The following is a 25,828-nucleotide window of genomic DNA, read 5'->3' as shown; positions in this document are numbered from 1 at the left end:
GCTTGTTTATGTGAGTCTGCACATGTTTAAACTGGTCCGGGTTCACTTAGGTATGTGCATTGCTTCAGTAAATTGTGTGTGTGTGCCCATGTTAAAAGCGCAGTCAGGTTGCATAAGCAGTCACACATTTGGAAGTGTTTTGTGAGGTGTTTGAAGCATCATGGGGAGACAATCAGTCTCAGCCTCAGATGTGGGCTCCTGGTATCTTATACAGTACATTCGGAGCCCAGGCTAGAACCCCGTTCCCCCGGCCCTCTGTCCTTCACAATCTCGCTTGTTAACCTTAAAAGTCACGAAACCACTAATGGGCCATTTTGGCACTGGCAGCCCCCTACAAAACCCCCTTCTAGATGCAGTACTCTTATCATAAATCACTAGGCGTCTTTCCTGTCACAATGTCTAAGCTAAGGGGGACTATGATTATGTGTGGGCGCGTTGCAGAGGCGTGAATTGTCGCTAAGACCCTCATGTCCTGGACTCGCTAACAGTGTTCCCCCCACACACATTTTTCCCCCTTTTATATTAAACCTCTTTGATTTGAAACTCTTGGAATAATGGTTCTCTAGCCCCAGGCATCAGAGAGTGTGTGCTCTGAATAATGGGCAGAACAGCTAAAAGCACAGCCCCCCTTTTTTACACACATGTACACATAAAGGCTATGTTTGGGCTGTATTTAAACAGTCACTGATGCTAGACAGCACAGGACCCCAAAACCAGATGCTGGTTCATACCTCTAAGTATGTGCTCCATGTTTAAGAGGCAATAAGCAAAGGTTCATTTGGTCTATTGGCAAATATGCTTTTAGCAAGTATTACACTGTCAATTTCAGATGACAGCAGAGTCTAATGATATCTGACAACAGCATCCGCATTTAACAGGAGGATTTTCTGAACTGGAGTTTGCTTCTCTGGCAGCAGGATGTGTCAAACAGTACTGCCCTTATCTTAGATAATAGCTGTCATTAGCAGCAAGAGCTTTGAGTGCGCCATGCAACAAGCTGCAGGCCGACAAACCAGTCTAATCGAACCTGACAGGACAGGTGGCAGGCGTCCAAAAGCTGCCAAGCAGCAGTAACACCAGGGAGCCGCTTGTTTAATCACTTACAGTTGCTTTGGGCTCACAAGAAAGAAGGAATACGGGAGGAGGGAAAGTTTTTAAAAGACCTCAAAAACAGTCACCTGGCCCCGGCTCAAACAGGTGCTTGGAGGGAGAAAGTCATCGGCCCACATATAAGCTTTAAACGTATGTGTTTGGGTGGGTGCAGGGCAAGACAAATTAGCATATTAGATTCACCAACTGGGCTCAGGCTCCCTGGCAGGATCTTTCGGAACCGAATCACTATAAAGCTGCTTAATTTGCCTTCCACCAGCCTGTTATTATGTTTTACTCTGTTATTAACCATATTCGGCACAGGATCAAAGAAACCGGTGGAGGAAAACGGAAACAATCTCTTTTTTTTCCGCTTCAGAAAAAAAGGTCTTTCAATCAATCTCTGGAGGTGGACGTTTCAAGAAGGGTTTTTTTTTTTCCACATCCTCAGACGAACAAGCCAATGAAAACTGAAAGCTAATGTCAGTTGCGGTTGTAATTAATTAAAGCTTGAGTAGCAAGTGAAACGAAATATTTTTACCATGACTTTGAAGCAAGTAAATCATTTGCAAATTGAAAATAGAAGAGTGATGATGCAATACTAACCCTCAAAAGCATTAAATTCTCAAAGCTAAAAATGACTGATGCACCATAAGACAGGAGTTAATGATACAGGAGTTTCCATAGGGGAAAATTTCTTTTATCTTAATATTTCAAAATGGGAGCACAACCCTCTGACAAACCTGTTCCCAAAAAAAAAACTGGACAAGCTTTTGGTGTCCAACAAAAAATATTTCAACATATGTGTCTTGCTGATTGGCATCCAGGCCTTGACAGCAGAGGTGGAGAGGGTTAAGGGCCACACCTGCAGGGGCCTGAGACTGGAGGTTACCTGGCATGCGACGGGGAACGTCGCTGATGGAAGGCAGGCCGGTGGCACGGCTGGAGGACAGAGGGGTGGTAGAGTGCACCGAGGGGGACGCCATGGGGCTCAGGTACGATGAGTACGCTTGCTCATTAAACCACGGAGGGGACGACTGTGACTGCCGTGGGTCTGACCATGTGTGACCAAACAAAGAGACGGAGCATTATTTCCACAGATTAAACCTTGTGTATATAGGATATGTGTATAAGAGTGATAATGTTACGTCTTGTTTCAGATTACAGATACAGGCCGAGCTGGAATCATTTTTTAATAGACTTAAGTAGCATTTTAGGAGCTATGCAACGTACCTGAGTAAAAATAAATGAATCACTACTTTTAAAACAATTTACATTCTTTTCTTCATGCCTAGGTAACAAATAGAATCATATTTCTGTTTATTTGATTTTTTTTGGCTGAATATGAGTTGAAGAATGAATTGGAGAAAAGACTAACTTTCAATAGGAATAGAATTAAAAATGCTAACACGTGCAAGAAAACAAACATCAGATGCTAGTTCAGCTCATTTATTTCTCTGACGTCAGTGCTTGACCATATTTGATAGCAGAAACCTTTTAATCTTTAATCTATTTTCTCTTCACTTATTGTTCCCTGTATGTGCTCCACTCTAGATATGGGTATTTGTGTGCCTACATTCATCCTATTCATGAATGAGCAGATTTTTATCTTTCGAGTCTATGATAACATCCAAAGAAGACTGTCCTTAAACAAAGAGCTTAAAGAAAGAGGTGCAGGAATGATGGTATGTGCTCTCAGTTGACTTAGCTGTTACAAACAATACCCAGGGCTTAGGATGCTTAAAGCAGTAATTAAAGACAAATGATATGTGTCTCTTCTCTCTAGGTACAGGGTGCACTATACTCTCTGCTAATCATCTCTTATTTTAGCCTCCACAAACATAGCTGGAGGCATAATTAAGACTTCGGTTGTGACTTTAGCACAGCTAAATACTTTTTCTTAGTTGAATACAATTAAAGGATCGTGACCATTTATTAATTATTTACACTGTAAAAACAAGGTACCACGGTGATTTTGCAGAGAATTTAGTTCATGCAGTGAAATAATTCAGGAACTTGCCCATACCTGAGATTTGGCTCTGGCCCTGAGGAGAGAACGAGTTGGGGGTGTTGAGCGAGGTTCGTGGGGGTTGTGTTGGCACAGCCACCCTCATGGTGCTCTGTCGGATGCGTTCTAGCTCGCTCAGACGGTCAGAGAACAGGCCCGCCTTCGGTGAATCGTCCAACTTTGGCCTGTGCCCTGCAAATTTAAACGAAACAGCACATGAGCTGAGGGTGCTGGGACCCTTGCCATGCCACTGCATGACTGTTTCATTATCATGTTCACCACAAATAGCGTCATCTTAATTACGCAAAGCAGAAGGCATTCCAAAATCTTTTAGTTTTGATACAGTTTAAAACGGCAATAGAAGTACACTACTAAATAGCAGATATTATTGCAATACCTCAGAAGGAGATGAATTACAAGTAAGGGCTATGCCATTTTCTGAATTATTCATTATATAAACACAGTAATTCCTCAGCGTGGCAACACAGTGACAGAAATATGATGTTTTGCTGAAGCACAAGAACTGTAGTTCATTAAAGTTTTGATGAAACCTGCTGTCTAATATAATTCACCATGTGTATTAATAGGTACAGGCTTACTCTTAACCTCCGTTTGGATTATGGCAGCCTTCTCAAATGGCTTGCAATGGATAAAAATGGGACAAGTGTTCCATTTCCTTCTGCATGAGCATTTCATTCGGCTCTCTGGCATGTTCGGCTTGTCTTATTAATTTAGCACGTACTCTATGGCTATCACTGCTCTTTAAAAAAAACGATCAGTGGCTCCACAACAAAAGAGCTGTTTAATGTCATTTAGCTTCCCCCTGCTGAGCTTTATATTTTCCATACTCCACTACAACAGTGTCCATACTGTTAATCTACAGTGTTAAAGCAGGTGAAAGACATGTTGTGCCATGCAAGTCACAAAAAATCCAACAACCACATTATTTCCATAGACTCTCATCCTTCCTTTACTACCTGTACAGTGGGATCTGCAGACAGGAAGGATCCATACTGACAAATACTTTACGGTAGAGTCATAACAAGACCATTTAAGAGCCCACAGGTGCCCCGTGCTGGCTCAACCCATAGCAGAAGAGGGATAAAGAGAGGAGAGAGGCCCCAAGTTGCACTACCCCCAGCCCTCTTGGCCATTAAAACAGAGCTGTTTGTCTGTCTAGGCCAGTACCAGCTTCCCAGAGAAGGCAGTAAAGTAAATATCAAACAGGAGAGGGAGAAAAACTCCTGCTGAAACTGGAACTGTTCCAGTTGGCACAGAGAAACCAACTAAGACAGGATCAAGACTACACTCATTGTGAAGAGAACAAAAAGACATGTACATACTGAGAGAGACAGAGAGACAGTATATCTTTCACTGTAGACATATTACTTGGAAGCAGGGTTATAGCAGATGACAGATTATATTCAGTACATATTTAATACTCCAGGTTATGTGTATGACTTTACAAGCCGCACTTCAGTTTCTATTGGTGCAACTAAAGCCAGTGGGCACGGTGACATACTCGGAGCCCAAGCCGCCATAGAGTCCAACCTCATTCACTGAACAAGCCTTTTGTTTCCCCAAAAGAATTCACTGTAATTTATTTAGCTACAAGCTGTGCACAGGCACTGACACTAAAATTAACTGCAGTACGTAAAAACTGAGCACTCTAAATGCTTATTTTTTAGGCTTCATATAAAAAGTGATGTCCTGTGCTTGGAGACCAAGCGGAAGCATCCATCAAGCACGGTGTATGGATTGCTGAGGAATATGGATATTCAAATGACACAAAATTAAAATATAAGAATTATATTTGGCAACTTCTAAAGTATTTGGAATGTGCCATTATGTGAATAAAGCACTTTTTCATCAAAATGTATCAGCCATGTGGTTCAACTGTGAGTTACTCTCCAAATATTTTAAGTTCTTAATATGCTTAAAAAGTTGATTGAACATTTTTTCCCCACCCACAATCTAAGTCTATAGATAAAAAAATTAAGCTGCAAAACCAGCCATTTAATAATTCATGGTTGTGACTGACATTCACACACATCACATCTATTCGGTGAATATTTCACCATAGACTATCCTAGATTAAATAGTCTAAATACCTAGAATACTCTGTATTTTTGATGTAATACAGAGAAGCCAATCAGAACAGAGGCCACTGGTTTTAATTGCACAGTAAAAATAAATGAATAAAAGTGATACATAATACTGTGTTGAGGTTAAGATGTAGATAAAATGAAGATGGATAGATGAATGTTCATTTTTTTTTTAAATATGCAGAAAATGCATAAAAGTCTTTTCCAAAAAAATGAATCGTAATAAAGTACTGCGTCCACAAATTGAGTATAAAAAGTATAAAAAGTGGCAGTGGCTTACACATATTTATCATAGACAAAAGTCACATTGTGTAATTTTTAGTTGCACCACATGATATTTTTGGGGTTTTTTGATTTACATAATTATATAAATTCAGTTTTATAGTTTTCTTGAGTTCGTCCCACATCCAGGCCGGTTTTATACGGAAACAGCACAGAAGGGCTGAAAAACAATTCATGTTGCCATGGAACCTTGGCGTATTGCTGTATACTGCCACCTTTTGTTATTCAATTGTATTTAAATTAAAAGTTTTAAAAGATAAGCATAAAATGATCTTTTCTTGATGGTCACACCAAATGATATTATGTAACATGAGCCAAATACATTATGCCAAAATATGGCAAAAATAAATGTATAAAAGGATTCAGAGCAATTTCATATTGGTTAGAATTTCTAAAAAGTGCCTTAACGATATACTGTATGTACACTTCTTACTAACATACTGATAAACTAGGTAGGTATTTTATTTTATTTTTTAAACAGCAGAAAGGGTGAACAGAAGAAGTCTGCACTGCATCAGTGTGCTATAACTACATATATTAGTGCAGTTATGGAGTTATGGTGATATTTATAATTTATTGTGCAGGTTCAAGACAACTCAAATTGACAGCACTTCAAACTATTATTTATTATTATCTTTGCCATAGAAGACAGAACTGACCAAAGACTATTTCATTTTAATTGGTGATGAGAAAGTAAATTGTTAATTTAAATTTCCCCTAATGGAAGAAAAACAGTCTTGGAGTTCAATTCATTTATAATTGCACAGCAGAAGCATTATCAAAAAAAAGTACATATTGTACCACAATAATTATAAAATAAGTGAAAATGATATAATGATGTAAATTATATGGGCATATCCTTCCAATGTATTAGTTGAGGAGCAAAATGTGCCTGCTCTTTCTTTCACAGCACACCTCTAGACACCATGTGGAGTGGGAAACAAGTCTTGTCAGCTGGTATAGGGGGAATTGGACAGGGAGTGATCCTGAATGAGTGGAGGTATTTAAGAGAGTCAGGAAACCAGATGATATCACTGCTGGGGGGAAAGTCCCAAACATTCCCATCATCTCCCAGACAACGGGGTGAGATTTTCGATAGCCAACACTTCCCTGTCCAATCATGCAGCGGAAGCACGGACACACTCATTCCAGATGCTTGACTGGCCCAGTGGGACCACAGCCAAACATTACTGGTAAGATATATAACCTCCAGCTGACACAGGCCTGATTTCAGAGCTCAGGCTCAAATACTTATGAGTTTGTCAAGGTAATACCAAGATAAAATCTGTCCTGTTACATGTTTTCTGACAGCAAAAGGCCGAATTACGCAGAAAACTATACCTGAGTCATAGCAATACACTAAATCTCATCTGTGGTTATCCTTCCTGCTAACTCCTACATCAGCATGTTTGGCCATCATGACTAACAGTGATAATTCAACAGCTCAGATGGAGGAAGAGAAAAAGCCAAAGACAGGAGAAAGAATAACAGAACAACTAAACTAGCTGACCTGAGCGGCGTAATGATTTTGCAACTGACTTAAGTGAGTTCACATGCAAGAATTCAGTGCGACTCTCTGCTGTTTAAGCACAATATACCGCTTTTAGAAATTCATGAATTTCAGACTTCTGTGTATTAATTAATATGAGACATCGCTTATCACCAGGACAGGTTTTTAAGGATAAAGTTATGAACACTTACTTAAAGTGTGCTGTAAGTATAACACATGCTCAGTCAGCTTATCGTTTACACCATGGGTATGTTTTATTTACAGGTGATCATACACTTTGCCATTATTTTATTAATTTAACTACTCAAAATAACGAACTAAACATACAGTGCAATAGGCTACGGCATCTTGATTTAGTATCCAATGGACATTAAATTGTGCTGTTTTGGTGCACGATATTAGAAAAATTCTCTTCCAGTGGCAATATTGGTGTTCTAGATGTTTCTGCAATACAGTGAAATAGAGCAATGGAGGAAGAGGGGTGAAATACAGCATGGGTGACAGCCAGTCTGTCCTATTCATTCAGGGTTAGGAGAAAATGAGAGAGAGAGAGAGAGAGAGAGAGAGAGAGAGAGAGAAACATGCAGACTCAGACTGTCATGGAGACCTGCCAGGTATCTGTGTGGTCTTTACATTTTAGCCTTCAGAAGGCAAACCAGGCAGGGAAAGGGCACATGCACACACATGCACACACTTACAAAAAAAACTACAAGGGCCCTCAACCTTTTTCAATCATTCATTACCTCCATGCTCATATGAGAGCAGTAGTATGACTCCTAAAAGAGAACTACCAGTATTTCCTGAGCTGTAATGATGCAGCTCTGATGAACACACTGGGTATCCAGAACAGACATATACAGCCAGACTCAAGCTGAGCCCTCTCTTCACGCACATACATACTTCTGGCACCTCCTCCTGTAGCCCCAGTTTGTCGGGCCAGGACTGTGTCTCTGTTTTTCTCCCTTCTCTTCTCATGTTTGGATTGGTTTTATGTGAGCAGTTCCCATTATATGTGCAAGCAGCCTTACATGAAGTCTACACTGACACTTCTTTTTTTTCATTTGCCGTAAGGGCAAATAATGGCGCTAGTGCTTGTGTGGTCTACAGAGCTGATACGGTTGAACAATGGCCAGATATAACCTTTTTACTGTCTCAGCCACCATTATTGCTCCAGTTACTGTCTCCATTCAACATACTGATGTGTCAAAGTGTCCTGACAGTCAAAACAACTTGTGGGATTCTGACGAGATAGAAGTGCATCTTAATTAAAAGAGCACCTAGGCTTATTCTAATTCTCATCAACAATTCAAGATTCATGATTTTACAAGAAGTGAAATGTAAAACAAAAAGATCATTTTAGGCATGTTACAAAGAAAGGCAGCCCGACATATGATCTGTAATTACACGGGGCCTCCAGAGCAAGTGTGTTGGTTTAACCAACCCCGCCCCATCTATTAGTTTAAATAACTTTTAATGAGGTCTATTAGAGGTTAGCACAAAGCCTGAGTTACCCATGAACGGCTGAACAGAAGCATCACAGCAAACATAATACTATTAATCAGACACTAATACAGTTATTATATTGCTAAGAAATATATACATACACAAATATATACATAGTAGACAGACGGCTAAAATGAGAAATCACATTTAAAAGCAAGTGAATGGTGTGAGTTACTAACATGACCCCAGACTACCAACACTCTCACTGTACTGCTTGTTCTCTCTCTCTCTCTCTCTCTCTCTCTCACACACACACACACACACACACACACACACACACATACCGAGCACTGGAAGTTCTCACCCCTGAAAGATTCATATGGCACCCATCATGGCTTATTAAACACATAAACACATTAATAATGCACATACTGTGCTGGTTTAATATCTGCTATACATTCAACTCTGACTGAGGCCCTGCAGACACAATAAGTAAAAGACAGCCTAAATGAACAAGCAAATTATATTTTGACTAAAAATGAAACAGTCTGTACATAAACATGCACCTATTATTTCTAAATTACACATAAATGCTCTAAAGCATAACAAATGTAAGTGCTGACAAGTGAATCAGAAGAAGGTGTTCTTTCAGGGGTTTGCTCTGTGAAAAGCTTTCTGACGGCACACTGTTGGCATTGTCTAGCTCAGTGAGCTGGGCCTCTTCCTTAATTGCCCTCTCATTAACACCAATTAGATGTTTAATGATGCAGAATCCCCGTGTTAAGGAAGTGCTGAAGTACAACATAATTAAGAGGACACAGATGCTTTTGCAACTCAGTGATCGGCATCGGTGACCCGTTATGCAACAGCTTGGACTTTTTGACCATGACCTCCTTTTTGTCTACACACAATTAATGTGACGCCATTAAGTATTAATACATCATGCTTGCATGGCTTGAAGGTACTCAGAAATATGGCTCTGGGAGACATGGTCCATGATCTTAAACAAAACAAATCTATGGGAGTTTAGAAAAATTGCATAAAAAAAAGACTTCTGAACTTTTCATTCGTTATAGGCCACAGTAACATGCAATTTGTCGGCCTCTTGATACTGCACTTCAAGAGGAGCAGGAGGATAGGAAGTCTTTGACATCAAACAAAAGTGCAGAGACTGCTAGAGGCCGTCTTAATACAATGAAGAATCAAGACCATACAGCCTGTGTGTCTTCAAACACCAGAACCATATGTGTTCACTGAGACTAGAGTAAGTGAGAGGGAAGGAAAGAGAAATGTTGCAAGCGATGTGATAGGGTTGAATCCTACGCCAAGTTGGAGTATGTATTTTTTTCATGATAAAGGAAAACAGCTGCTCTCCAGACAGGTTGGCACTGAAAGCCATTAAAAATGAGCTGATGTTAGCACTATAGCACCCCAGTGGAGCCTCGGCGCAGCCTGACACACCTTCAACTGACAACTTGCTATGAACACACAAGAAGACTACTAGATGCCAACAAAGAAACACAAAAGATATAATGTGGTATAAAAGACAGCTCGTATGCTGAAATACAATTCCATGACTACCATAACATACCATAGTGTATAGCAAACGACGCTGTACTGAAATGAACTCTGTCTTGACTTTTCAAGAAATGAAAACATAATAACAAAGGCGTAAGTAAACCCAGTGAGTTCTATAGAACTATTCTGATGTATCGCTCTATTTAATAGTTAATCATTTATATAACCAAAAAATCTGACTTCTAATAGTATGTATGAACAGTTCTCTATACACAAGGCAGAGTCTCTTTTTGATTCTCAGCATCTGACAGGAAAAACTGTATAAATATCAATCACTTGGTTAACACAGCTAACACAAAAAAGCTGAATCAGTCCATGGCAGGTTTATAAAGGGTTAGAAGAAATAAATATATTATAAGTAAATAAAAAGAAATGAGAAATAGTCGCAGTTATTAGGTTACACCTCAAATACATCCAACATCTGAGCTACAGTATCTAGGACTAAACCAACAGAGAAACAGAAGGAGCATCACACCACTTCAGTGATGACAAACATGCAATAAGGAGGACAGGAAAAGTCAGAATGCAGAGATCTGGTCAGTGTGTAACTTACTCCTTGGCTCACGCGGTCCGTCCACTGTGACCTTAATGGCTCTGTGGTAAGTGGCCACTTGTGGTGGGTTTGTGAACACTGTAATTGTCAGGGTGAAGCTCTTTCCTGTACAAACATAATAATATGGGTTTAGTTGCTGACATTGAAAGTACCTGCATGTTTACATACCTTTGCCAGCCTTCATCTCATATGAAATTGTATATGTGAAAATTAAATTTAGGTCAAATCTGCCTGGTGAAGGAGACAGGTAAAAAAAAAAAAAAAGAAGACCTCCAGATATTACAACAGGCTCAACAAACCTGGTTCATCATTCATCTTAGTCAGATTTCACAAATTGTGCTCTCATGGGGTTCTAAGAGGAATACAGTGTACTAACATGGCGTCTCAGGAATGCCATTGCTTGGTCAAGGAGACAGGAAGAGGTGGGTGGAACGTCATTGCAACTCTGAGCAACAGCTGGCAGAGCACAAACACCAACATCTCAACACCGAGAACACACACAGTTCTAGTGCTGAGTGTAATCTCAACACAACTTTAAATGTTTTCTCTTGTGACGATGAAAAGTCTGAGAACTTTCAGTTAAGATATGAAATGTGAAGGTACTGAATAGACTGTGTTGTGTTCTTAATGTTCTTATACACAAACTCATTTCCTTCTTGATTAATGCATTCTTCTGAAGTCAGTAATGCATTCTCAGCAGTGAGAATCGATTCACAGAGATAAAGCCAATTAATCCAAAAATCTGAAACCTATTTTGCATTGCTTTAAAGAACAAATGCACCAAATGCACTGCGAGATGAAAATATTGGGTGCCTACAGAAAAAGGGGTGGAAAGGCAGCAATATTGCCTTGGTCAAGCTAATCAAATGTCACTTATGTTCACCGTGCAATCAATATTGGTTTTGCAAAATTTCAATTTCATTAAATCTTATAATGTTTTTCCTCACAAATTCTGGGTCAAGTTAATTAAATGCATTTATATAAATAGTTTAATAAATTAATATTGATATATTCATTGATATATTGTATCAATACTGATTAACTGATATATTATATTAATTCTATTTATTTGATTTATTATGCCCAGGAACACACACAGAGCTTTGTTTCATAATAATTGCACATTATTTAGCAATACCTGAATTGTAAATGATGCAATTATTACAAGAAAGTCTTTTGTCCCCAGATGACTGCAAAGCCAATTACAAGAGCCTCCATGCACACGCATACTCTTAGGTACACAGAGTGCTCTGGCCTGGAGCAGGTGTAAGTAGTTGCAAAGTACAAAAATAAATACAGCTGATTGGCTAATATTAAGACAACAGACGTATAGCGTGTCCTTATTGTGTAAACCTCTCTCATCTTGTGTTGACAGGACATCCTTCACGTAATCTTATCTACTTACAGAGACCCCTTATGTAAACAGCAGTGAAATTGGCATTAAGTGGATCAGACCTGATAATTACACACAGGAGACAACATGGCTTTACCCTACTGACGTCTGTTGACAGCTCAAAGCTGGCTGTATTTTTTCGTCTGCTGTTTTCTGTCCTGCTTCCAAAGCAATGCAGCACCTTTTCCAGCTCACAGATGACAGATAAAATTACCTAAATGTGCAAGCTTAAATATAATAGGGGAAAAAAAGGATTTCACTGACTGAAAGCGGACTAACCTCGTCCACTGCGTCCCACAAAGCGTAGATCATTGAAGCGAGCCACCTGGTTCTTCATCACACCTGAAGCATTGCGCAGCTCTGCTGAGTAATTCTCATCGTTCCCAGCCATCACAGTGACAACAGTCCCATCAGGAACATCTCCCAGAGCCACGACCTGCAGAGACACAACACCGACTGCAGTGAGAGCTTCCAGGGCTCTCTGAGGTCATGTTAGGTAGTGCTGGAAACTAGGCTCAATATTCCTAGACCTTCTAGCAAAATGACAAAATCCAAACATAAAAGCTTACAGTAAAAGTAAACATTTGGACACACCTGATGGATGTTTATTATTATACTTTCAAATATATTTTTCATTTAAAGGTTTGAGCTTAAAATGTGTTTCTAAGGCAAAAATACAAAAAACAAATGGATACTTGTCTAAACATACATTTTATTCCCACAACAAAAATTGTCAGAGTTAAAACGTCAAGAAAAAAAAAAGTCAACAAGTGCTCAGCATGTGTGTGAGCTTTTTTTAAAACTGAAAAATATCCAAGATGACTGCATCATGAAGAAAGAAAGCTGAGAGAAAGCAAATGAAAAGCTCATGAGTCTTGAAAAAAAATCAATCGATATCTATCTATCTATCTATCTATCTATCTATCTATCTATCTATCTATCTATCTATCTATCTATCTCATTGGCTATTTGCCAATTATCTGTCTAATGTGGAAAATCTATTTGAAAATATATATTTCAGAACCTGTAGATAGACCTAATACATAGAGCTGATGATGACATTAAATTAACACTACATTTAGGTATTTATTTCATATTTTTAACACATTGTAAACAAACAAAACATCAATAAATAACACGTAAAGGATTTTTTCTTTATAGTCGACCAGTTATAAAAGTCCGCGATAGATAGATAGATAGATAGATAGATAGATAGATAGATAGATAGATAGATAGATAGATACGATAATGACAATGATAATGATAAGGATAAATGACTTATTTATACTTAGATTCCATATTTACGTAAATAATGACCTATTAGACTAATTAACAGGAAATGAACATTTGTTGTTTTTGCTTTGTTGTTGTTATTGTTGTTATTGTTGTTGTTAGATATTCGTATAGCCAAAAAGCAGCAAATTCAAGGTATAGCGACTAAAGTAAAAATTAATTTCCTGCAGTAAGAAAATAATAGCTTCAAGACATAAGGATATTTAAGTTGATTTCGGGTTTGTTTTGTTTTAGTAGGAAACCAAAAGTCACAAACAGCATGATTCGCATGCAGTGGAGCATTTAATCCTTTAAGCTTCCCCCCAAAAAATAATTCCTTAAAGTACATTTCTATTTTTTTAAAAAATCCCAAGACAGATATGGGAGCATGGATCTACCTTGAAAGCGACCGGCAGCGTTTTGTTGCACCTCCAGTGAGAGGGCAGCACGGAGCAGAGGAAGTTGGGGCTGTCGGTGCGCACCAGCTCGGCGGGATGATCGGCGATGATTTCTGCCATGGAGCGGTTCTCAAGCGGCCGCAGTCTCGCGTCGTGCTGACCGTTCCCACCTCCTACATTCCCGCCGCTAATGCTGTTAATCCCTCCGCTGCTGCTGCTGCTGCTACCGCTGCTGCTGCTCACCTCGTTCATTTTGGCCGGGAGCGGCTGCAGGCTGCTGGACGGGGGGCTGAAGCGCCGAGTCGCGCTCGCATCTACGGGAATGCGCATCACAAACACGCTCGGTTACACTCGAGGTAAGGCGAGTCGGCGAGGTTTAGACAACTCCTGTCTTGTAATGACTAAAAGTTCAGCCGTTTCGGCAGCTGTTACAGTGTGAAGTCAGTGTGCCAATGAGAAATGAGTGTCGGAAGTGTCCGAATCCAGCTCCGTCACGACCAAACTTCAATTGGCGCTTTGTGGAGAGGCGTCATTTGCTACGTTTTCCTGTATTAAAAAAAGCTTCCCAAAATAATCACGCGTCACGTCTGACACTAGGCATACTTTTATTTTCTCTCCCTCTCTCCCTCTCTCTCTCTCTCTCTCTCTCTACCGCGTGATTCTTATAGCCTAATGTGTTAAATGTTCCAAAAGTCCAAGTTACAAGTTCTCTACTAGACCTCTGATGGTCAGAGTAAGCGACACTAGACAGAGTCAAGCTTATTAAATTCCTTTCCTGTGGATGTGTGGAAAACAGCATTTTTTTCACGTCTACAGGACAGAACAAACTTCCTAAAAGATATTAAAGTCTTTTCAAGCAACAGGGTTAACTATGGAGTGCAAAAAAAAACTGCTCAACTGTGCCTCTAATATAAAAGTTATTTTTCATATAACAGGAAAAATTAGTCCATTAATCTGCATCAGTAACCAAATAATGCTCAGTTCATCAGCCTGACATGCTGTTGCCATTTATTTTCTACTTGTTTACTACTAATAGCTCACATTTCACAATATGTTTCACTCAAACAGGACATGGCAATTGATAAGTAACAACTGTAACTGAATACGTTTTGGACCAGGGCAAAACAGACCAGGCTCAACACTATACTCAAGACTAGTGCAATAGTTAAACACTGCGAATACAAGCGTGGGATAAGCAGATAGATCAGAAATACAAAATGCTCTGGAGGATTATTCAGAGAAGGGTAATATCATACAGCCTGCATGGATTTAGTGTGAAGAGAGCTGCTTCCACATCTCTCCATGATACTATAGATGGCAATCTCACTCTTTGATGGAAAAGGGTCTTGTTGTTTCCCATGAGGAACATTTAAACACATTCACTTCTGCAAGACAATCTGGCCACAAATAAATGCTGGTGCAGTTATATTCAGAGCTTCAGTGAAGTACGGTGCCTTATTTCCACATTCAAGTTTATGGGGATGAGACCTACAACCACAAATGTGTGGTGATGGAGAAAAAAGAGGTGGCAGTACCACACGCAAAGTGTGTGTGTCTTATGGATATGAAAAAACAGGATTTTGTGTGTGTGTGTGTGTCTGTGTGTGACTTTATATAAAGTGTGTGTGTCTTTCACTATAAGGATGTGGGAAGGATTGAAACACTCTTGGGAAGCACAGACAGACGTGCATATGGTACATCGTTATGACAGAGGAAAAAAGCCTATTGAATTACGTTCCTTCTCTTTCTGCCCAGAACACCAAAAATATGGTTCAGACTGGCCAGTGTTTTAATGTATTAACTTTAAATTTATGGCCAGATAAATCAGTAGAGTTGTAATTAAGGTTGTAACAGTATTAAACATATCCAAAGTTAAATTGCACTGCATATTATTCAAACAGTCTGGGGTCTCAGGTTTGTGTCTTGCTTTCTCCATCATTTGCTTGCTCTGGGCCAAAAATATGCTCTGTGGAAAAAAAGTGTTGTTTTATGTGACATTACGTGTTTTGAGGACAGCTCTGCTGACGATCGCTCAGCAAATTGAGATTACCATGACAATCAATAAAACAATAGTGCAAATAAAAAATAATAGCAGAAACAGAGAGGCTGCTGACATGCCTAAACCAAACTGTGTGTTAAGTCATATACAAAGAGATATCAAAGAGCATTTGTCACATCTGAATCCACTTTGCTGTACAGTATGGGCGCCATCTGCCAGCAATATCGGTGTGGAGTGTACACACTTAATTTCAATCATTCTCTGTGCCTCGAGACCGGGACTCGGCCCACTCCTTTCGGGGCTCGTCGTTTGATGTCCTAATGAGCCGAGAGCAGCCCACACAGCTGCCTCTGATGTGCCACAACAGCAAGGGTCGACGCTGTTCACTTTAAGAAGGACACAAAGTCACTTTTTGCTGTTCATCACCTTTTTCTATCTTTCAACCTTTACGTCTGGTCTGATCAAACTCAGAACCTGATGATCAGTTTGTAGGGACACAATGGTCATGATGTGAATCATATTATGGAGGAGATGATAGAATGATTTACCCTTCATAACTCATCAGACTTTAAAGGATTTATTCTTTAAAGGGTTTGTGCAATCACCATCCACACATTTCCCCTGCTGATACACACCTTATTATAAATAACGTCAAGAGACAAAGGAGCCATTGTTGACTGCTACTTTAAACAAAAGGAGACACTGAGCTCCAGGGTGGTAACAATATCCAAATGACTACGATTTTGATTCATAAAGCCCCGGGTATTATGTAACATGCTACATGAATGTTTTTTTTTTCTGTGTATGTGTCTGTGTTTTTCTCTAGTTCTGCGTTCCTTCATTCGTTGCGAGGAAAAATCCAGCCTCTTAAGTCCCTGGATCAAGGCTCCATTTCACAGTGGTGCATTTTTAAAGACACTTAATTATGGTTTTATGTGTGGAGCATTTTGATGGGGCCACGGAACCTTCCAGTTTCAAACAGTTACTTTCCATCCTTGGCAGGCAGCAGAACAGAGGGGCGGAGTGTGTGTATGTGTGTGTGTGTGGTGTGTGTGTGTGTGCGTGCGTGTGTGTTTAAGAGAGAGAAAAAAAGAGAGGAATGACACATTCACAAAAACATACTTCTTACCGAATCAGGAAGACCTCCTCAACTCTTCTCGATCCCTAGATTTAATCTAAGCCCATAATTACTATTTGTCATCAGACAGCTGATGACATCATTGCAGCAGTCAGTAACACAGCCTTAAAAGTGTACTTGCCAAGCTATCAAATATGGTAAAGGATCTGAGTAGGCAACAAATTGCAACCGCACAGAAATGGCAGAGACCATAGAAGATGGCACAGAAGTGATAGAACAGGAACGAGGCATGGTAGGAGATTTTCCATTAAGAGCTAAAGAAGTAGAGGGTGCACACAGAGTGCCTTCCTTGGGCTGTTTTGGATGAGTGCGGCGTGCGGCATGGCAGCCTCGTCTGAAAATCAGAGTTGAGATGGAGGCTTGCTGTGGTCGGTGGAGGGGGGCCGGCTACAAAGGCAATTTCCTTTTTGCTCTTATTGGCATGACTGTCTGCCGCCTTCATCCTTCGTGGAGGTCCTTAATTGAGATCACTTGTACTTAAAAATAGGAACAGAAAAGGAACTTCTGTGGCTTGGGAAGGGGAAAGAAATAAAGGGCGTTGATGTGTAGGCTGCCATTAAACACTCATAACGAGAGAGTCCGGCATTAAGAGTGTGTGCAGCTCTACTGTCTGCTGTGGCACTCTTTAGGTGTTCAGACATTTTACGCCACACTACACTACACTCATTATGTGTGTTGTCCCTGAAGCGGTGTGCTTTCGAAGGGCTTGTAAGCTTACACTGTCTAAACATGCCATAGGACATACGAGTTAGTTTGTGGCTCCTGTTTATTTTCTTATTCCTTTTTTTTAAAACAATATTACATATAACATTTGTAGGTGAGTAAATAATTCATTCATTTTTACCCTCCTAAATCCCACTGAGTAATTACATTTGACATATAATCACAGGATCAGTATGAACAGCAAACACTCCTGGATGAGGATAGAGTATCATTTTTCCATAAGAGTCTGTTTATTTTGGACAAGAAATAAGACCAGAATTCCACCTCACACATTTCTCGTCCTCTGTGAAATGCCCCGGTCTACTTCCTCTCCGAAACGGCCTGGTTGGTTGAAAAATATTTCTAGTATATATTTGAAAGATACTGTTCTAATGTATCTGCTGCTATTTAGTGCTATTCTGTATGAAAGGTAAAACTAGTAGGAGATTTATTGGGAGCAGATTTCACCATTCCCCGCAGTGGACTGAGGTTGATTGATGGTGTAATGTATGGACGAGGGGTTGAACACCTGATGGGCACACAAATACAAACAGGCAGATATCCAAAACATGCGCATCAGGAGGCTATCGCCTATCACCGCTGATTTTTCTCAGCTACTGTTACTTTATTTGCAAGTGTTTGGACTAAGGATAGTTCATGCAAAGGTGCTCAAATGAAACCAAGAATGAAGGGAAGCGTATTACAGCAGGCCAGAATCTGAGAAAGACACACAGAGCAGTGCTCTTCGAGTGCATAAACCTCAGACTGGGGTAAAGTATACTATAGCCATATGTGCACAGCAGTAGATTAAATGAATTATTCCAGGACGTCAAAAGTCTGTGGAACCAGGTGATTTGCTTGGCCACCACTCTGATATTTCTTTGTGAAAAAATAAGGCTGCCATTGTTTGCTAGAAACTCAATCATTCTCACAGGGAGAAGGTCTGCCCAGTCTTCTATTCTTTTCAGCCTGTGAGCTAAACTTAGTCATTACCAAAGCTTAGGGGGGAATAGTAATAGAAAACTAAAGCTATGGAATGTTTGATGAATTGGTTAGTGGGGAGAAAATGATGGAGAGCAAATGCTTCTGGAAGTACAAGGCACTGAGGTCAATATCGCAACAGATCATTTTAGAGTTTGGGAGTATATCCTTTATATCCCTGTTAATTGGACTCTGCCTCCTGTAAGCTATTAGGGGCGATATCCATCCTCTTTAAACTTGTTCTTTTCTGCACATATAATCACTCTTAAACAGAAACTGATACTGAAACTTTATCTTTTTTTAAATAGGTTTGTCTCTGAAATGACAGACCTAACAGGTCTCCCAGATCATTTTTAAAGATATTCTACACAGCAATTTTTACAAGTGTGTTAAAAAGAATATAAATAACATGAAATTGGTACATAAAATAGGAATGCTGGAAAGTGTTTATTGTGTATTGGAACTGTATATTTATTATTCATTTTATTTGAACATTTTAGTTTCACTCTGGAGGAAAACAGGATTTCAAGAATGTCCAGAGTTATCAGTAAATGACCGGTGTGGCTGCAAGTGTTCATTCCAGCCAATCTGTAGCAGCACCTGATTCCACCGATTTAATCTGTTAGAGCTTGATCTGGATCAGTTGCACCTCCTGCTTGGATGGCATGAAAACCTGCAATCGTATCTTTCCTTTTCGGATAAGTCTGAACACCTCTGTTGTCAGCATTTAAAATCCAGTAAGTTATCATTAGGTTCAGACTTCTAGTCCTCACTTATGTAACTTTTTCCCTGTGAAATAATTCATAATAGGTACTGAATATATGCTTTATGATTAATAACACACCATTAAACCCAGGAATAAATTGCTATCCTTCTTTTATCCTATTTATTTTGCCCTGACCCAACTTTTTCTGTAACAAATTCTCTTCTGTTCCCATAATATACTATATTTATGATTCTCTGTAAAATTAAAATGATACATAATTTAGATTGCTGAACTGAACTCAAAAGAATTTAAGTTCATGAATCAGACATTGAATAAGTTCCTAAATCCCAGTGGGTGAATTTATTTTATTGGTAATCGCTGCAGTTTGGGGCAGAACTAAATGAAATAACATTTTTGGCATCTTAAGAATAAAGGTCTCAAATGTCTGGAGTTAACTGAGTTACTCCACTTTAATGCTTCTGTGGAAGGCTAATCAGTGACGACATTACAAGCATCTGTAAATACTTAGACTGAACATGGTAAAGGTTCGGCGTTTTTTAAAAGTGCAATATAATGCAACTTTGCAAATACCGTAAACTGAATCCACCATCATGTAATAACAGACTGAAAATAAATTACATTGTAATTACTTTGGCTGAGTCTAGAAACGCCCCTTCTTTAAAGCTAATTGCATTGCTGAAGCGGTAGTGCCAATTTCAGTGATGTGTTTTTACCCCTGGGACGTTTAGTCATTTTACCCCCTTAATAGTGAGCTTATTACTGAATTATTTATGCAAATACATGTTGTTCAGTAGCTACAATAAATCTAAAAGTAGCTACAAGAAGGAAATTGAATTCAGGACCAACAGCTGAATTGTGGACATTTGTGATTGAAATACCATATTTATACATGAACTTTTAAAGCTTTTGCATGCTGATAAGCTCATATTCACTAGTCTCATTGTGCAAAGGCTGTGAAAGGATGGGTTGCGATTAGAGGTGCGGCATAGGTGTGGTTCACTGATCTAATGCCAGACTTTTTTGCCCACTGTTCTATAAGTTAATACACAGACCCGAGGATAAAAACAGACTTTGCTGAACCGGAGTGTAATTCCCAACTTCTGTGAAGCGGGTATCAGACGACTGAATTCCACTTTTCCTAAAGAGGAGACAAGAAGCAGAGTGTGTGTACAGGGTTGCGGTGGTGGTCTAAGGCTGTGGCTTTGTGTATGTTGGTACACTTCTAGAAAACAGATTCCATCCAGTCACCTAAAGCATTCTTTGCTTTGTTCCTCTGAGGGATTGATCACATATAGAGCTCTTATAAAGTGTTTCCCAGAAGAGAAGATTCCAAGTAGGATCCCTTAAGGAAGCTTTTAATTGTCAGCTGATTAAACATGACATTATCCAGTGTTGTTTATGTTATGCAGTTATGCAGTGTTAAGATATGCCACAGTTTTATTTTCTGCTGCATCTGTAACCACAGTGAACATTTTGGGCTTGTTTATCTGAAAATAATAATAATAATAATAATAATAATAATAATAATAATAATAATAATAATAATAATAATAATAATAATAATAATCTTGACAGTTACAAATGTCTTGAGAAAATGTTTTTTTTTTTCCAAGTTGTATTCCTTTCACATTTTATTTGGAAGTTAACACCACATCCAAGCTGTTAGGTGAAGAACAGTATTCAACATTTACTGCAGAAAATTTGCAGTTGTTTGTGAAGACTCAATAAACACTCCAAAATGAATTCGGAGAAAAGACACATTGCCTGAGAATGTTGTTGTGTTTCACATGCGCTTTGAAGTGAATTTTCTCATGTAGATGCCTGTGGTTGCTAAAAATGACAACTCTGGGAAAAAACCCAACAAAAAGAAGTATATGTGTGCGTGTCTGCCTGTATATATATATATATATATATATATATATATATATATATATATATATATATATATATATATATATATATAAACTTTCAGGACACTTTTGTTGCTATGTCTGTTTTTCTTTTTAACAGCATGATCTCTAAAAACAGGCGTCTTATTTCACAGATGCATGACAGACAAACAAGTTTGGCCTGGATGCATGCCGCCAACAAAACGACAAAAGCATCGTGCTTACACGTCAAAATGCAATTGTATCGCCTTTGTTGCCCTTAGCCTGAATACTATTTTGTGGAACTGGAAGGAGTGACAGTGTTAAAGCCTGTACCACATTGTTCTTCTGACAGAGATTTGAATTGGAATTGATGCATCGGTGCAACAGTTTGAAGAGGTAGACAGGACTACTGTTAGGAGTTTATACATCAAATGATCTTAAGGGAACAGGAGGCTGACTGTCAAGTGTTGCCAGATGTGATTTTGCTTTGATACCTACAAAGATCCCTATAGTATCCCACAAAAAACCCTTCTGACAGATATTAAAATGCATCGGTCAAAGATGTGGTTTTGCAGGTCCTATTAGATAACACAAGTTGCATTCTCGTTATTTCCCCTTGGACATGGTGATACTTAAACCCAAGCTGCAAAGTGAAATGATTCTCCCTGATCACCTTCCTCCTGTTTCTAGCTGGCTCAGAGGGGAAATGCGTTAAAAAATACCAGGCTGCTTCTACTTCAAAGCCAATTACTGAACACGGTATCAGTGTGCACTCCCACTCACTTCTTTGTGCCCAAAGCATATATGATTTCATCCTTTGTAAAAAAAAAAAAAAAAAAAATGCGGAGGTGAGTGTGCATTGCACATGAGAGTGTCATAAGTAACCCAGCCTTCTAGGACTTCATGCTTGCATCCCAGGTGCTGAGACTGTGATTAAGCAATTTAGCTGCATTTCCAGCATAGTCAGTGTAGAGCTGTTTTATATAAGTATGTGGGGGTGGTGGAGGAGGAAAACAGAAACAAATGAGCCAGCACAAAAGCCCCTTGCCACCTCCATCACAGCAGATGGGTGCTGTTTGATCCACCTGTGGGTTTCTGCAACTCTGAGGCGCAAACTGATCCCTTTTTTTCTTTCAACTTCTTACTCCGGTTACAGAGGCAGGCGCACATGGGTGGATGCACTCGCTCCGGTATCCCTGAGCCAGCGGGCTGACGTTCAGGTGTGCAACTGATCCCTTACTTTTAACACATTTACCCTCCTGGGAGTGTGCGAGGAGCTAATTTGAATGAATTAGGAGATGGCCCTTGTCATGATGTGAAACTAAACCCGTTTTCTTGTCATTTCCGCCTCTCTCCATTTCTCCGAGCTATTGACTGCACATTTGCTCTGACACTAGAAAAGGGATTTGGTTTCCTGTACAGTTTGACTAAGTGCTTTGATTAAATTGTCACTTCCCTTTGCCATGTTCCAATTATTGGTATATTTTCTCATGGGCCATTTGTAATACCCTATATCTTTGTATATGCTGGATTTATGGACGTAAGAATTGTTCTCAGGACTGAATGCAGAATTAAAAACTAACCCTAAAGCATTAAAACTGTATTAAAAGGCTTGAGAAAACAGTGGTTGCAACATATTAGTATATCAGCACTGCATTTAGAAACTTTAGAAACTTTATGTAAACGCTACTAGAAATATTTTGTCAAAGAAAATGATAATTCGAGCAAATTAAAGGTTACAAACATTTACACATTAGTACCAGTAAAATTCAGTACATTGATAGACACCGAGACATTCCAGACAGCATTACAGGTATCATTATTTATAAATTCCTATTATAATTACATGCTCGCTTGCTGACTGTAATTAAACTGCACAAAATTAGTGTTCTTTTTTTTTTTAGATGTGTTGTCTTCTCTTACAAGCTGCCATGGAATACCGAGTGATTTTCCCCACAGTTCAATTATCTATTGATGAGAGGGCTTCCCTCCACTGGCCCTGCTGTGGAAAAGCGACGTCTGGTTTGCTTTTAGCATGTCTCAAAAATGAAATGTCTGTGGTAGGATCCGCGGAGCCCGCGCATGCAACAGAAGCTGCCTTTTCATTTCTCAGCTTAGGTTTGCCTCAATTACTGTATATGGATATTTTACAACAAGTTTGGATATGGAGTCATCAGCTTCATTAAATCGTCCTCTCCGCTTTCATCAGACTGTTAAGGTGGATTTTTTCTCTCTCTCTCTCTCTCTCTCTCTCTCTCTCTCTCTCTCTCTCTCTCTCTCTCTCTCTCACTCTGCTTCAATTTTTCTAAACGATAATTGCTGCTATGGGATCATTGTCAGTGCTTGGTTTTGAGTTTGATAGACAGAGGGAAAATAAAGCAACAAAATATGCCCTGTAGAGACGTCGCGAGGCTGCATCCTGCCACACATGTTGACGATTATTCCACACCACATAAGAATGTTTTGAAGCTAATAAAAGAAATGTCATCTTGTGCATTTTTATTTTTTGTTATATATGTATATATACATTTAGAAATTTTCTACTTGGAGTAAAATGTGGTAGAACAAAAACAAATAACACAAATGGTCCTTAGATTTTAAAACACTGTTGGATTTGATTGACATCTGTCATTTTTATGCTCACACCTGCAGTAGCCCAAATCAAACTGTGCTCTCGTTCTGCAGGCACTAAACTTCCCGCCATGGTGCTCTCATCCTTCGGTTCTCTCACCCCAGAGATGTTAGAAAGGGCCAGAGGTTAACATCCTAATAGAGGGTGCTGATTGCTATAAGTGCCTCTCTGGCTCCGGCATCGCAGAGAGAAGCGTGCAGCTCGTGTGGCTCGGGAAGCACACTCCACACAGCTGTGTTTAGAAACAAGACATTTGGACTTATTCAAAACTGCTCTGGAGGGATCTGCATAGCCATAGATCAAGCAAAATGGAAGGGCCTGAGTTTGACATTAGGAAGTCAAGCACAATGAAGCACTAGGTTTCATTTATCTAGTTTCAGTGGCAAAACTGAATTCAATTTTAATAGTATGGATTGTAGCTGTTTTTTTGTTCACATTTGCTTTCCCACTTGGTTATTTCTCAGTTTATTGATAGAATTTGATCGTGTCATTAGTTTAATGATATAATTTAACAATATTTCAAATATTGTGTCTTCAAACAAAAAACATATGAGCAGACATTAATCAGACAGTTCTTTGACTGCAGAATTCTGCAGCATTTTCTGCATATTCTTCTGGTTCCTGACCCATTTTTCAGCAGTGTTGTTGCTGTGATGGACTTTCACACTGCCCTGTTCCTGCTCAGGCCATTCAGCTGCAGAGATGCTGATGCACACCCACTAATCCAACAGGCCGTGTCAAACATTCAAGTATTTGCTTTCATATTCCGCTCAGTTTTCATGCCTTGTTTCACTGCTTGTCCGTAAATGTGTGCAGCATGCTGAGTGAATGTTTATGCTTGATGGAAATATCTTTCAAGAGCATTTTTTTTTCCTTCTCGACATCCTTCCACACATGTAACCTTAAGCTGTACAAACATGTTGGCTGCTTGCAAATGTTTGCAAATATATATTCGTAATGTAAATGTTTTCTTGACATGGCAAGCACAAATTTTCTTTGCACAACATTGCTTATTTCGGACAGGTTAATATATGTGGACATCGGACTATCTTTGACTGTTACACTGCCATCACACTGACTTCACTGAATTCACAACACACTTGATGTATTAATGGTTCAAACGTCTCAACTTAGTAGTCACTTACCCCAAAAGAAGTTTTGCTGGCAAGTTGTCACCGAGCTGAAGAGGCTGTTCGATGCCATTGCCACCGCCGTCAGCTGCGCCACAGATAAATTTTGTTTCTCTATGGTTTTGATGACCTTTGAGGCGTCCTCAGCTAGGCACACGCATCATGCCAGGAGAAAAAGCGCAAGGGTAAAAACATCCACAAGAATTGTGTTTTCGCATCAACTATTTTCATGACCACAAGTAATGACCAGGTCTGGCTAAAAAAATGTCCCCTAAACTGGAGAGGATGGAGCCAAACTTTCAGCACTGAGAAGTGCGGTTGAAGCGTACTTACTGACTGGTGCGCTCCTTAAGCCCGAGGCTGACCTGTGACAATTAACCATTTACGTGCTGCCCGGTGCAAAAATTCTGATCGGAACTCCTGTGGTTCTGTGGTTGCTCAGGAGGTGAGCAAAGCCTTCACAAAAACCCAAAACGGCAGAAGCTTTAAAATCTCTCTTTTTTTCCCTCCCTTCAAAAAGCTGTCACTGGAGAGGCAGGGTCACATGCTCGTGACATCACCAGAGCAACAGAAATGAGTGGGCCAGCTTCTTACTGCTGCGGCTTTCTGCTCTCTTTCTCTCTCTCTCTCTCTCTCTCTCTCTCTCTTTCTCCCCCTCTTTCCTGCTCTTGCTCTGTTTTTCTTCTTGCGGAGACGCGTGGTTCGGCAGCTTTTCCTGGCACTTGGGGGGGTGTGGGGTGGAGTGGGGGGGGTGGGGGGAGGAGGAGGGGGTGTTGAGGATGGGTGATGGAGCTCTTCAGCTCCCCTGAGTCATGAGGCTTTGGGGGGGGGGCGCGAACAATTACCAGCCTCAACCTCCCACGGCATATGGAGCGCAGAAGCTTGGTGTTCGCTTTGCTTTTCCTGCCTAGGGCTTTCTTCCACCTACTCCCTCTGTCTGATTCAAGTACAACAAGGTAGCATGCTGTGGCCTGTAACTGCTGTCATGTCAAAGGTGGGATGAGGACAGCAGTTACA

General features: G+C 39.8%; 1 protein-coding gene across 3 annotated transcripts in view; it reads right to left on the bottom strand.

The window, feature by feature from the left end:
• Positions 1-25,397, bottom strand: part of runx2b (RUNX family transcription factor 2b) — a 30,382-nt gene extending 4,985 nt beyond the window's left edge. Inside the window, exons 1-7 of one of the 3 annotated variants that reach the window (XM_058378508.1) lie at positions 25,145-25,397; positions 24,827-24,958; positions 13,632-13,945; positions 12,241-12,397; positions 10,569-10,673; positions 3,116-3,289; positions 1,982-2,143 (exon numbers count right to left, since the gene is read on the bottom strand). In XM_058378508.1, the coding sequence (XP_058234491.1) occupies positions 1,982-2,143; positions 3,116-3,289; positions 10,569-10,673; positions 12,241-12,397; positions 13,632-13,945; positions 24,827-24,958; positions 25,145-25,193 (1,093 nt within the window). In that variant the 5' untranslated portion in view covers positions 25,194-25,397. Of the gene's footprint in view, positions 1-1,981; positions 2,144-3,115; positions 3,290-10,568; positions 10,674-12,240; positions 12,398-13,631; positions 14,451-24,826; positions 24,959-25,144 lie in introns of those variants that run through there. The other 2 variants (XM_058378509.1, XM_058378510.1) reach the window with 2 other exon arrangements.
• Between the last annotated feature and the right edge of the window lie 431 nt (positions 25,398-25,828).

Source organism: Hemibagrus wyckioides, linkage group LG25, assembly GCF_019097595.1.
Source record: "Hemibagrus wyckioides isolate EC202008001 linkage group LG25, SWU_Hwy_1.0, whole genome shotgun sequence".
Classification (NCBI taxonomy): Eukaryota; Metazoa; Chordata; class Actinopteri; order Siluriformes; family Bagridae; genus Hemibagrus; species Hemibagrus wyckioides.
This window is presented reverse-complemented; position numbering and strand designations above follow the sequence as displayed.